We start from the raw sequence: 15,263 nt of genomic DNA, 5'->3' as shown, positions 1-15,263 counted from the left end.
GGTGACAGAAAGCCAATGTATGGAAGTAGTTACGAACCGTATTTGTATACCAATATAATCCATCTGCCCATTCGCCATTACTTCTAAACTAAAGAAATATGATTCTAGTCAGTCCGAAGAAGAACAGGAACACAGGAAACTCATAAGAGTTTTTACTTACGCAAAAATATTCTGAGGGCAGAAGGAAAAATGATTGGTTCATAGAGATAACCAATCTGATTGTAGAAGAGGTGGGTCCAAGAAACTGGAGGAGAAGGGACCAACCAATTAGATGTCTTGGTCCCACCTCCTCTAGTTGCTTGGACCCCTCTCCTCTACAATCTGATTGGTTATCTCTTTGAGCCCATCATTTATTCCTTCTGCCCTCAGAGCATTTTTTGTGTAAGTAAAACTCCCATGAACCAGAACAGAAACAGCAATGGATGCCGGTGAGACGCTAGTTAGAGGCAGAATAGGCACCTGCAAGGGTCCGCAATTGCCTGCGTTGTGCAAGAAGTGAAATGACGATCAATTTTCTTGGTAGGGGGTCCTTCCAAAAGAAAGCTTTGCCTAGGGCCCCTGAAAAAGTAGATTCAGCCCTATGTGACTTATTACAATTCTGCATATATCAAGCAATTTCACATCATTGTCTTGCTATTAATACACAGTTTGGCTTGCTGCAGCTTTGACACAGGTGCAGTCTGAGTCAACATCTGAAATGACCGTTTGGGGATGCCACACAGCTGGCTGTTCGAAAATAGGAAGTTACTCATCAGTTGATGTATGCTAAAGAGGTGGCCTGTTCTGAGCGATTCTTACTGCAGTTCCTCTGTTGCTACTTCTGGTTATACAATCCAAGCTTCCTTTCTGGAACAGACGTGCACCTTACTGTCAGAACTCAGCAGGAATTCTCCAGCCCTCAGAGTGAGACGATGAGATTTACTGACAGTGCGCCTGAGATTCCTTCCCGCAAAAATGAAACAGGTCACAAAAATCCAGACATTTTTGAGATAACCATCTTGCCAAATCTAACATACCAGTCGTATTCCATCACATCACCAATAATGAACTCAAACGCTCGGATGTATAACTTGAAAAGTTGTTAGCGTGTCATTTTTTTCACAGAATTTCATGGACACAACCTAGCTCACCTACGTACAGAATTACAGGGTTGATGATCGCTAGGAAAAACCAACCGGAGGTTGTATGGCGATTAAGTTCAAGATTAAGTTCACTATAATTCATGTAGTGCTATAGGCCATTTCAAAAATATCTCTAATAATTATTTATTTTTTGCTTGATTTTGGAAGCAAAATGTATCAAAGATCGGCGGTGAAGTTTTTGGAGCAGAACTGAGGAAAAGCTAGTAGAGGATTTTTGCATGATGAGTTTTGAAATAATTTACATGTATATCTACTGATCAATTTATGGATGTCAGAGAGAGATGCATAAGCATGTCTCCCATAGAATCCTTGAAGATATTTGTTTTGAACTGGGACTAGAGGTACCTGGGGAGATTTCATGCCTCTTGCTATTTCTTGCTATTTCATACATCTTGGTATTTCATTCCCCTTGAAATGCAACTTCAAATACAAGCTGATATTTCATCCTGACATGAACTGCAACCCTTTCACTTCAAAGATGCCGAACCACTGCATCTCCAGCCATCACACTTCCACGTTCCATTTCACCAAAAACTTCACTCAGTTAAAGTGATCAGCTACTTATAAAAGCCTTTGTTGAGCTAAATGAAGTGTACTGGCAGTGGAATGGGACAAATATTTAATGTTGCTTGAGGTTCAGACAGCGATGAGGCTTTGTTTTACAAAGGCTTTGCCAGCAGAATCCCAGCAATATAAATATTCTTGAGCCCATAGCAGATGGGACAGGATTTGCAGGTCAGATCCAAAGACTGGAGAATGTATAATGTAAACTTTGTCCTCGTAAAAAGCACATTAACTTTATTGTGGAAAATATCACTTTCTCGCATTGTCTCCCAGCTACTTCAATATCCATAATGATTTTTTATGTACAGTCCACACAAAGGGCATCTTACTAGTTCTGTTAATTTAGCTAATGATTCTGCACTGGACTAGATCCAGGAGGAAGTGATGTCATCTAAAGAGCGAGTCTGTAGAGCTCTCCTCTACCCATATTGACACAGTTTCATTTACTAAGAGAAATGTTTTCTTCTTTATATTGTGTTGGTGAGGATATAAAAATAAACGCATTCAACGGGACACTACTCCCTCTTCTGGCCGTTTTCTTGCAATGTTTTGAATGACAGCCACATGCATTACACCAAGAGATTTGTGCCAGAAATGATTCTTGATCCGTTCAAAGAATAAGTTATCTGTGAGACGGATGTTCTTACAGCTGCCTACATTATTCTTTTTTTTTGTAATTTAATAAGCTTACCAATAAATGATAACAGTACTTTTATGTAAAACCCAGCCAAGACAAAGTTGGCTCATAGGTTGATGTGTATGAGTGTATTTCACAGATGGCAATAGAAACTTTAGATTTCAGTGGATAAGTTTGATGTAATGGAACAGATCAGATTCAGCACCTTTCAGCATTCAGTATATGTAAACTGAGAATCCGACTTTCTGTTGAGGTAATAGTTGATAGTCATTGCAAAAAGAATGTAAGGATAAGTATGAATTTCTCCGCATGAAATTTGAATGTTATTATGTTCTAAGTTCTCCTCCCAGTATTCGGCAATTTCTAGCAGGTTGTAACACATTGCACAATAGAGAATTTTTTTTTTTTTAATTCTTAATTTTTAATGGTATATATAGCACATTTTCAACACACAAATCTTGCAAAGGGTGCTGAATACTCCTGCTTGTATTTGTGCACCTTTCTAAAAACATGTGGCAATAATGTATTTCCTACAAAGCACTGCTCTCTAACTGAATCGACACCCCCGCACTGATGCGAAGGTGAAGGCGAACAGTTTTCAATATACGGCCCATTCATGTGCGTGACGTGTGTGGAGGGCAGCGGGACCCTCGGGGTGCGGCGTGAGGGCAATCACATGAACGCCCTCCCACTCCCCCCCCCCCACCCCGCAGCTACACCCTCAGCACACCACCCCCCCACCCCCCCACGGCAGAACGCTTCCTCGGCGACATGTGCCGGAGGAACACCTGTAACGCAAAAATGAAGGAAATGCTGCTGAATTACTGCAAGCCAAACATTGCATTATGGGAAATACCGCAGGTAGGATGTATTTTTCGCACAGAAACACTTTTATATACAGGCACGTGCAGGTGGGGGGGGGGCTGCCACCACCTGAGCTCCTGACGCTTTTCCCCGGACAATCGAAAGTGCCCCTTTGTGATGCTTCGAGTGGCTCCTTCTATATCCCGCGATCAGGGGACACCTGTGCATGCAAATTTCCTGACTGGAAAAAGAATATGATTGGCCACACCCCCCTGTTCCTGCTCCTCAAAAAATACATATACAAATATTCTTTAGTGTGATCCCTGTATATTACATGCAGGGATTTATGCAGTGATGTCATGGCACCATTGTACTCTGCTACCTCCATACATGCTTACAAAAGACACTGAAAGTTTTAAATCCTCATGCATTGTAATGCTGAAAGAATGTTATATGTACCCTTTATCTTTTTTATTGTAAGAAGTACGGGGCTTCTGAGGTTAGAAACCTAACTGGGAAGTAGTTTTGCCATGGTTTAAATATAGATGGTCTAAATTCAATTTTGGCCAATTAAAGTGAGAATATTACTGGTGAAATGATTGATCTTATCGTGCTCTATCCTCACATGTGTGCAATTAAAGAAAACCATTGACGTGTCTGAAAGTAATACTGTCTACATCTGGTCATTCTCTGCTTGGAATTATATAATAAAAAGTCCATCTGGTGTTGATTATGAATATAATAAATGATTAATTAAGTGAAGTTAATCTTGATAACAATATTGGTAACAATAGCTGGATATTAGGTAGGCACATCTATTAGTGATTCTTTCTGTTTTCATTACCATTACCATTCATTGAGCGAGTGTCATGGACCATCCCTTCTCCATCCCCAGTTCCAGTCTAATGTGTAGTTAATTGGTTCATTGTTCACACCTGTCCCTTGTTCTACCCACATTACCTGGTGTATATAGTGTTAGTGTAAATGCTCTCTGTTGGCTTCTTCTCTTGGATTGTCAGTGTCTGTGCTGCTGTTCACTGTACTCAGTCCTTTCCCCTTGTGATTGATCCTCCCTGCCTCTTGTTTTGACCCCTCATTGCTCCTTTTGTTCATCGCATTGTAAGTGTAATTCGATAATAAAATCCCCTTCAGTTTATTTAAAAGTTGCATTTGGATCCTCCTTCCCCATCACTCAGTCGTGACAATCCTTGTCTGCGTGGCATCATTCTGTGCTCTCAGCCATGTCTTATTAGAAAGACTAGTCGACCAGAAATGGGGCCCTATAACCTTCCCACTGTGAGTTTCAAAGCTTTAATTCTTCCATTATTCATTAAATGCAAACAGTGCTACAACAGATTCCCTATCCCATATAATGTGAATCCTGCATCTGAGTGACATCACAATTCAACATATAAATGCTGCATAAGTAACACACACAAAGCATAAAAAATGATTACCTACGATGGGAATGAAAAGTAAACCCATCGGGAGGAGAGAAATGGTGTGGTGGAGAGATTTATATCTGACAGTCTTCAGCAGTCCTGTGTTGATGTTATAAAGAATGACCTGCTGTTCATCTGTGTTTACATCTGACATTCTCCTCACTTATGAGATGCTCTTACCCAGAGAGACACCGTGACTGTGGGAAGGAGGGTTTGTCTGATGGTGCTGAGTGTCCAGGAGTAGAGACACACTCTCCCTCCCTCTGTCACACCCCCAACTGAGGTTGTATGTTGCTCATCAGCCGATACGGATCATTTATGGTGATGCAGAAAGTTCTGGAACTTTACTGTATTAAAGGGCACCGTGCCGTTAAGCCGGATGTTAAGCCTGGGAGATCAGAGACACCACAGTGTTGAGACTGAAGCAGCAACAGGATTACAAAGGGTAGATCCAGCTATAAAACGCAGTGATTAACACCAGTGACTAATCCAGACTGGGCCACTGTAACAACTCCAGTGATCAAGAATAAAGGTTTCTTATTTGTCATTATGCAGCTGAGCTACACAAGTACAAATAGATTAAGTAGCTGCCTCCATAATGACATAAGTATCATAAATAACGTTAAGTAACTATATCACACGATACGATACAATATGATATGATACTATACTGTACTCTGAGAGTACAGTCCTACACTCCTAGGTTAATCCTGCTTTGTGCCCATAGCCTTTGGAATAGGCTGTAGACTCCCGAGAACCTGCATAGGACAAAAAGGGGTGGAAAATGGATGGATGGATGGATGGATGGATGGATGGATGGATGGATGGATGGATGGATGGATGGATGGACTATATTATATTAGACAGCACAGGACACTAAATAACTATTCCGTAATATACAGATGATGATTATAATATACTATGCCATACTATACTATACAATACTATACTACACTACACTACACTATACTATACTATACAACCATTGGACACAGAACTATATATCTGGGGGAATTCACAAAGAAATATTTTAATAACTAAGCTCAAACCCAATGCAGGCAAATAGCTCACAGACATGGTGGAGAGTCTCTGTCATTCTGCTCCAGCCTCCAGCGTCCCTAAACTTCCATTCCTGAGGCTTCTCAGGTTCTTCGGATATGTCAGACTGTTTAGGAAACACATGGCTTCTTATTTTGGTCAGGCCTGAGTCTGAATCTCACTGCATGGGTCCAGAGATTCACAAAGGTCAATGTGACCTTGCCCACCCCCAGGGGACAAATTGGTAAATAAACAAGCCCCTGCTTTAGAAAATGAGTGCCAGCATGAGCACTGTGAGAGAAGCGTTCGGCTTAGTCAGTGACTTCTGTGACCTCAGCTAATTGCTCTGCCAGTCTCTCTGATGTCTATTTTCTAACCACATTTCCTTTGCACACATTCCATATCTACATCTTTTTCAATGTTGTTATTAGTTTGTGTCACGTTCTGCCTGCCATGTTCCACCTAACCCTCCTGTCTCCTCCCAGGCATCAGCCCAACAGGCCACGCCTACTGCTTATTTGTATCTCCTCTTGTTCCTAAACCTTGTGTTAATTACTGCCAGCTGCCTCTCGGTAGCTTCCTCATTTTTTCCATATATCCATGCTTCCCAGTCCTGTGTTCCCCAGTCGAGTTACTAACGCTGCTCCTCCTGTTAGCTGGTGGCTGTCCCTGGTCTAGCTCTCTCATTTTAACCCCTTACGATCTTGTTCATTTCCAGTCCTTGTTGGTTTAATTCCAATAAAACCCCTTTTGTTTCACCAAACGCCAGCCCATGTGTCATTCATCATGCATGTTGTGACTGTTTGTTTGTTTGTTTAGGTGTTCAAACAAAGTTCTAAAATCCCCAAAAGGATTCCCAGCATCCCCAGGAAAATTAGTCACGCAGAGAGATATTGCGACATTGTATCAGCACAATGGCATGTGACCTTGCTTATGGCGTGTCTGCATTTGGTCACACATAGCCACGGCTCGTCAGTGTCTCCTTGAGCTGCACTCCCTGCTGTGCCAACATGGAGTCAAAACAGGAAACCAGGCTGAAAAAAACCACCGCCACAACAGGGAACTGGCTTCAAACAAACCGGCTTTCTTTGGAATGATGAGGGCTCCTGTCTGCCCCTTTGAAACTTTCCTGTGGACCTGACAGTGTCACTTCCTGTAGCAAGCCGTGCAATGCATTATGGGCCCGCCGGCTACAAGCAGCCAAGGATCCCAAAAGGAGAACCAAGTCAGGCCGAAACACTGTGATCAGTGTGGAGAGAAAATTACACCCTCTCTGTGTATTGAATTTTCATGCTCTCCAGCGTTTGCCCTTTTTGGCTGAAGATTTTAGTCACACGCATGACGTTTGCATCCCAGGCAGTTCCGATGCGTTATCTGCTATTTCTCCCAAAAAACGAGTGAGAACTGCATGGTTTTCAGTTAATTTACCTGGTAAAATAAAGTTTTAATAAATGACATAAATGCTGTAATAGTACACCTCAGTTACTTGTTTATTTATTGTTAGTTACTGTAATGTTGCACTGCTAGTCTATGAAGAATGTATTCAAGTAAGAATTGCATTGTGCTCTCTACATGGCATTAAAAACTTTGAATCCGTGAAATACGTGTATTTGACCTTTTTCCTGGTAGCTATCTTTTTACACAGGGCCACTATACACAATAGTTTACTTCACTGCTAACAGTTTGGATCAGGAGTTGGTTATTGTAAAAGCAGTAATGTGTATGCAGGTGATATTTGTATAGATTATCTACACCCTTCTGACAGTGCTGTTATTGCAGGCAGGTCTCGCACTACGAGGAGTTGAAGTTGTCCGACTTGGCTGCAGTCAGTTTATACTCCACCATTGCAGCCGCCAGCAGATGGCGCTCCGCGTCACATCCACTGCAGACCTAAGCCCAAGCCGAACGCACCCACAGAGTACTCAACCGATTGGTTGAAACAAAATCTTGGTCTGGATTTGCACTTTCTGGACCTGAAATCTCCACCTCTGCTCCAGGGCAGAGTGAAGGTACTTCATTATCCTGTTGCAGTCCAAACATATGTGACGTGGGGAACTGGTGCCTCTGACTGGTGCCTGTGTGCACAATGACGGATTGGCATTCTGTCCATGGTGGTCCAGCGCCCTGTACTTCCAGGGATGGACCTCGGGTTCATTGTGACGTAGACTTTTAATTTCCATGACTGAAATGGTATGCGATGCCTATTATAATTTACGGTTGATCAATTCACAGGATGGGAAACATGTGACACACAATAGACAAGCAATAATGGCGTTATACAAATATAAACGTTGCCGCTCTTGAACTAACTTCTGCTGTGTGAGACGCTGCTGCACGTTTTCCTGAGAGGAACTGGTTGTGGCTAATTAACCCAGGAAGAACAGCAGTTTGATTATTTCTTTGTGTGAAAACGAATGCAGGGTTATCCTCTGTGTTGGGCTATTACAGGAGGCCCCTACCGTATCACTGTTATTAGGGAACAACAATGCCAGAGTGGTTATCGGGAGCGTAGGGAGAATTCCCGGTGGACCGGTGACATTTCAGGCTGAATACTGGGGGCTTTGCTGTACCATGGGGTATGATAAGAGATGCGCACATGCAGATAGCATAGATGCATACATGCACTAAACCACAGCAATAGTCATAATCATGGACCATGAAATACATGTAAACAATGTGGGGGGCGGGAGGGGGGGGGGTAACAGTCATGTCCACATGAATAACCGCTTCTTTAAAAAGAAATAAGAAAACCACATAACCTTCTGTATCGTGACTTTCCCCAGCATGCTTTCGATACATATCGGGACGTCGGCGTTACGAATTAAATGGAATTTTTTTTTTGAGTAGTTTTCCGGAAGCTGCAGATGACATGCAAAGGCCAGGAGACGACGCACAAAATGTATGGTAACTGATAAATGCATAAAACATGCATACGATGTTGGTTCGGAGGACGCCAGTCGTGTTTACTGCTGCTTCTCGTGTGATATCTCACAGCGATCTGCCTTCGCTCGCCAAGGGGACCAAAAATATTTTAAATGGTTTTACGAGTTACTTGGGGCCCCCCGTGGTTCCATGGTCCATGATCATAATTAAGTATTTTCAGTTATTCAGGCGTAAATGAGCGCCCCCAACCCCAAGTGATACAGACAACAACTTTGTGGTTAATTATGTGGAATATCTATTAGCTCCTTTAGCAGCTAGTCTGGCATCGTAATACATTTGAAAAGACGGACAGCAGCGTGACAATGAGGAACAAGATAGAGGGCAAGAATAAAAAACTGTTCAGGAAGAGGATAATGCGAAATAATGGATAGATTCTGAATACTGAATAAAGCCACACTGGGTGGGTGATGGCAGCAGGGGCATTGAAACATCGGTGACGCTCAGAATTTGGAACTTTGCTACAATTAACTGTTAGAATGTAACTGTTATTTACATTTTATGAGCATGTTGCAACATATGGAGAAATCTAGGAAAAAATATTTTACATATTGTAAAGATTTACTCATTATTATGGGCAGTAATTACCAGTAAGCCGAGTAATTTAATGTAACCCTACATTTGTGATGTTAAATATATAGTATTACTTTCATTAACTGCTGTTTATTTATGTAAGTGAAAGATTTATACGGCTGATCCTATAGGAAGAAAGAAAGCTTATATTGCATGGTGCGTAACAGAGGTGGCAACAGTGTAGGTCCGTTTGTCATTGGAATTTTTTATTTTATTTTTCAGAAGCTAGAATGGATTTTCAGTTGATTTCTCAATTGTAAATCAATTTGTTTTTGTTGGTCTGGAGACAAGACAGCTGTATTAAATACAGATCTGTATTGTTCAGGGTTGTTCAGACAAAAAAATACTCCTCACTCCCACCCCCCAATTGGGGCTGGCTAGTTGAAAGAGAGTCCCAGTCTATCCCTGAAATTGGGACAGAAATTACTCTGAGATCAAGACACGGCTGACCGAGGAGGGTACAGCCACCATGTGACTGTGCTTCACGCACCTCACTGACAATGCAGGATTCCGTGAGAACCTAATTTTAATGTGCGACCACAACAGAACTTTCCAGAACGTGTTAATAACCCTTCCATATATAGTGCATTTCTTTAATTTCTCTCATTTACTGCTTTCAAAGGTTGCTGTTTAGAAATGTATGACCTCAATGCTTCATGAAGTATGAACTTTAAATATCAGAAGACCTGCTTTAAACATTCTACATGAGGCTTTTTCTCAACACTTAGCATATAAATATAAGTCTAAATCTCATCACTATCTAGGAACTTCTTAATTCCTATTCAATGTCATTCACATCGAAGGGTTTGTGCACCCTCCCGGTATACACGCTGTACTCGCGCTGCATAGCTGGTATGCACCGCCACCTCGTGGACAGTAAAACTTTGGAAAATTGCAATTACTGAGCGCTGGTTCACACATGGGAGACAGTAGGCCTAAGATTGTCTTCATTTTAAATTGATCATTTCGTGGAAGAAACGTCATCTGTTCAAGTTTCTAACAAATTCAGAACTTTAACTTTATTTTCACAGTCTGTTATTTGTATAGGTACTCCAGTTCAACGTGAGTCAAAGTGCGTCATCTCTCAAACTCCCGCAGTATTAGGTAACACCAAGGATCACCTTGCATTTAATTCAAAATTCTGCTATTTAATCCGACAATACCTTTTTGTTTTACATCGGTCAAATACTTGCTTGCATTTCTCGTTCCACGAGCACATTTTGAACACGAGATCGCAAGCTGAGCACGACAGATGATTTTTCTGAATCATTCATTCCTATCAATCCTGTTACATTGTTCATCATGGGTGGCTATTCTGCATTATTATTATTGTTATTATTATACAAAACTAAGCTATCAGGAATAGCAGTCCACAGTGCTAAGCAGAGCTAAGAAGGGGGATTAGTCGCTTTTCTCAGTAACTGCTGTTCAATGGGATCTTAGACAGTTGGACAGGACGGATGTCCTTGCTTAGAAAAGCGCTTCACGTCTTGAATCGTCCATCTGACAGCGAGACGAGCCTGCGCTCGTTTAGTAAGCGGACAATCACATGCATCCAACTCATGTATAACTACTTTTATAACTCAATTCTTTTAGAATTCAATGCAGACCACGAGACAGAGGTGTGAATAGGTCAAATGATCTATTAATAATTTGTGTTTAAATTAAAGAAAGACGGCCTAATCCTGTATAATAAGAATGTAGTTGATCATAAATATTAATACAGTACACCTATGGGAGGTGCTATCTGAACGAGAGCTCGCTGCCCTCCCGGTATATTCTAGCTAAACTCCTATAACTGGTAAAGACAGCAGACACGTTGCTAATACTACAGATCGATAAAACCTTGTTCCCCGTGTCAATTGAAATGTAAGTATCTGTGTGATAGACTATATTTTATTCAATGTGCGATCTTGACGAAATACAGTGTCAGTAACAAAAATCAGTCTCAATCAGGCGAGTAATCGTTGTTCTTTTATATACTACATATGTAACGTAGTTTTATTTGAATAATAAAAAAATCTGGGTCAATGCATGTAAATTGTACTGTGACTTTTCTTTCTTTCTGAAAATAGTTTCACGCTGAATATCTTGAACAAATTTAAGATTTTAAGACCTTATTGCCAAGTTCGTCAAGCATAGAAGGGTAAATTAATCTCAGCCCTTGAAGAAACTGACGTTCTTTTGTGTTTCCGTGCGCGCTTGATCCTATAGCGAGATTTGTCCGTGCATTTCTTTTGCCAGACAATGCCTGCATTTGATCATTTTCGATAAGACATAAATTTATATGGATTCTTGTATCAATTACTTTGATACGGTATTTTACTTCCAGGAAGTCTTCACATAAAAAAATGTGGTTGGTTCTTCTATACCGTAATGCTACCCTTACCTTTTCCAGTGAAACCACTCTGCATAATTGTTTTGTAATATTAAGCAAATTCCTGTTTAAACGATGAAGTTTTGTTGTGCAGCAATAACCAGATTAAGCTCCATATATTTTGCGTCATGCTCTGTTTGTCTGTAGCGTGCTCTGCAGGAGGAAAATGAAGTTACCCCTGAGGATTGCTTTGATATTCCTGGCTGTCATCATGCTGACTGTCGTCCAGATGTCTGACTTCAGCATAGATGACTTTCAAGACATTTTTCAAGTTAAGGGTAGAGAATTACAGAAACATGGTTCCAGAAAGCTAACCCCAAAGCGGGGACTGTTATCAAAGATTGAGCAGTTGTTGGGTACTGATGGGAAGAACGTGGATGTGGCCTCCACTGGTACAAATGTGAAGAAAGTACTCAGAGCGTGGGACATCACCACCTCCAAATGCTCACCAAACCGCAGCGTTGTTAACACCAAGTGGTTCCAAGCTATGGAACCCAAATTCCAGCATTATGTGCTGTACAGACACTGCAGGTTTTTTCCAATGATCATTAACCACCCTGAGAAATGCGAGGAGGACATCCACCTGCTCATCGTTATCAAATCCATCATCACCCAGCACGACCGCAGGGAACTGATCCGGAAGACGTGGGGTAAAGAACAGGAGATCGATGGCAAGAAGGTCAAGACTGTGTTCCTCTTGGGTGCTGCGTCCAACGAGGAGGAGATGGTCAACCATCAGAAACTGCTGGAGTATGAGGATCACATCTTCAAAGATATATTGCAATGGGACTTCCTGGACAGCTTCTATAACCTCACCCTAAAGGAAACTCACTTCCTGAAGTGGTTCTCCAAATACTGCAGGAACGTCCAGTACGTTTTCAAGGGAGATGATGACGTCTTTGTTAACATCCCCAATATTATTGAGTACCTTAAAGAAAGCCCCACTGAGAACCTCTTTGCAGGAGATGTTATGTTTATGGCAAGGCCTATTCGTAAGAAGACTAATAAATACTACATCCCTAGAGGACTGTATAATAAGTCACACTATCCTCCATATGCAGGTGGTGGTGGTTTTGTAATGGATGGATCTTTGGCCAGGAAGCTCTTTGAAGCCTCCAAAGCCGTGGAGCTGTACCCCATTGACGACGTGTTCCTGGGCATGTGCCTGGCACGGCTCCGCGTCAAGCCTATCAAGCACCATGCCTTCAAGACCTTCGGCCTGGTGAGGGACAAGAAGAGCAGGCTGAACAAAGAGCCGTGCTTCTTCAAGAGCATGATCGTGGTCCATAAGCTGCTGCCCCCAGACCTCATTAAGATGTGGAAACGGATCAACGGCAAACTGGTTTGCACCCAAAAATTTCAGGTTATATGAGTGCAGCTATCAGAACATGTACTAGAACTTGGTAAGCAGCACTGTGAAGAAGAGAAGACAGACTTTGATTAAGTCAAAGTTGCTGGACATTGATTAATTCATTTAAAGACAGATTTATTTAAGGCTGGATCCTAATTATGTATTCAAATTGAGTTTTTGGGAATCTTTAGTTACGGTGTTCTAGTCTTTTTTTGTTACCGGTGATGTTGGATACAGTGTCTCTACCTCATTGGTATTACCCCAGAATTTATACCTTTTGTGTTTATGAGCGGACATGAAGACTCATACAAAAGCAATTATTTGTTATATATTTTTTTCTTTTTAACTGGGGGAGGTGCTTATGTTATTACATGTTTTATATTTTGCTGGATTAATTGGTGACCTAATGCATTTGTCCTTTCAGTTCAGTCAGTTCCTATATTAATGTGAAATGTGCCAGTATTTTTAATGGTTTGGAATGCAGTTCTGAATCATGCTTAGTACCTTAGACACCTGGCTTTGTGAGGTCATTTTTTTAACGGCCATTTTGCGTTAGAACATTTTCTGCTGGTCCGAAGAATTACTACGGAATGCTACAGAATTCAGAAACACAGTTGGACTGCTTCACGTTGCCGGCTAAAAAGGCAAGTTAGAAAACTGTGGGGTCCTATTTCAAGGGTGGACGAACAGGAGTGTTTGGGAAATAGGGCATTTGATTTCTGATAGGATACAGAGTAAGAAGGAATTGTTCAGAGAATAAAGCTGGGATCTTTTCAGAAGGTGTGATATGTCTAAGGGGAAAAAATGACCCACATAGGAAAATGCATTCCCCGTCTAAAGATCAGTCAAACTGTCTTCTGGATGAATCCAACCATATCTCTATGTAGTTTTTTTTCATTCAGAAAGCCAACCCTACCATCTCATCTTCTGGCCCTGTTTCCTCCTGGATTGCTTTCATACAATTTTGCTCTTTTAATTCATGTGTTATTTCATTTTCAAAAGCACTTATTCAACTTTTAGTTTCATTGCAGATGTAACTAGATATTTTTTCCATCAAAAGTGAAATAAATTTTCAGCCAAAAGTGTTTATGCATGTTCCCTTCCCTTTCGACGAAAGAAAATATATGGTACTTTAAAATATTACAGATCACAAAGTGGGAAGCATTAGCTATGAAATAAACACTTTTTAGATCAATTAGGAGCTTCATTTTAAGTTCCACTTTTCATTGTTGGTATTTAATTCTATTGTATATGATAGCAAATTCCATTTTGGAGGAAAAGCCTTTGATAGTCTACAAATACTCATTTCAGTGCTGATGTGGGAGGTGTGGGGGCATTATGAAATAAATTGTAAAGGTCCCACTGGATTGGCGTTCACATCCAGGGAGTCCTTTCCTTTGTGCCCCGTGTTTCCCATACAGGGCTCAGTGTGATATAGTTACTGAAGATGGATGGATGGATGGATGGTACCACTGATCCAGCTGATCTGACTTTTCTATTACTACGAATTAAATGCAGAAGTCATGCCAAGAAAGAAATGCCCATTTAATCCTCAACATAAAGCTATTTCCTACATGGTAAAAGGAAGACTAATACCCATCCTAGAGTTTTATAGACATTTTCCAGAATGTTCCCAGGTACCTTCGAAAACAGTAGTTCGCTACAGCAATGAGGAGCTGAGCATAATTATTAGCATTGATGATGGATCCTGTCTGTATTGCGTTCCTCAAGGTGGAACGCGATCGTGCAGCAGGTAATTATGTAGACAGTAATTAAACTGAGAATTTGAGAACTGAGAGTGAATTTTGGCCACCAAATACCCAAACTCTTTTGATAAGTGTCTTAAAGTATTTAATGACCCGTGAGTCAGCAACTCACCCAAAGACAAACAGCCTCTGCGTCGTCTTACACTGGGGCATTTGTATTTGTTTGCTCTGGAGGAAAGAGTGCCCTCTTCTGGATACGAAATATCTTCGCCATTCCTCGTCCACCCAAGCCAGAAGCTTCAGATGTTTGATAATCAAGACGGACAGTGTGGTTGGCTGCCAGCGTCTACTGAAAACGTAACTCGGGCTCCTAACATTGTAAAGTTGCAATGTACGAACTGAACCAATACACCGGCCTCATGTGGTATAGCGTAAATGGAACAATCCGATAATATATTATAACTCTTGTTTCATAGATTACTGCAAAGTGAAAGCAAGCTGTATAGAAAAGAAAAGAAGAGAAAATAAAAGAATGTTAGACAACTGGTTTCACCATGACTTGCTGCTTTAACCAGGAATTAGGGCTGCACGATATATCGTGTGAGCATCGTCACCGCGATGTTCGCATGCGCAATAATCACATGGCGTTTGTTTATTTCGGATACAATTAATCTTATTTTTTTGTTTTA

General features: G+C 41.2%; 1 protein-coding gene across 1 annotated transcript; it reads left to right on the top strand.

Moving 5' to 3' along the window:
• Window positions 1-10,923: 10,923 nt before the first annotated feature.
• On the top strand, window positions 10,924-13,939 carry LOC125717155 (UDP-GlcNAc:betaGal beta-1,3-N-acetylglucosaminyltransferase 7-like). Its single transcript, XM_048990131.1, has 2 exons — window positions 10,924-11,009; window positions 11,665-13,939. Exon 2 carries the CDS (start codon window positions 11,684-11,686, stop codon window positions 12,887-12,889), a length of 1,206 nt encoding a protein of 401 aa, XP_048846088.1. The 5' UTR covers window positions 10,924-11,009; window positions 11,665-11,683; the 3' UTR covers window positions 12,890-13,939.
• Window positions 13,940-15,263: the final 1,324 nt, after the last annotated feature.

The sequence above is a fragment of the Brienomyrus brachyistius genome, chromosome 21, assembly GCF_023856365.1.
Source record: "Brienomyrus brachyistius isolate T26 chromosome 21, BBRACH_0.4, whole genome shotgun sequence".
NCBI classification, from domain to species: Eukaryota; Metazoa; Chordata; class Actinopteri; order Osteoglossiformes; family Mormyridae; genus Brienomyrus; species Brienomyrus brachyistius.
This window is presented reverse-complemented; position numbering and strand designations above follow the sequence as displayed.

What these genes read in the sequence shown, in the direction of transcription:
- LOC125717155 (XM_048990131.1), top strand. Translation starts at nt 11,684, where the DNA reads ATGAAGTTACCCCTGAGGATTGCTTTGATATTCCTGGCTGTCATCATG.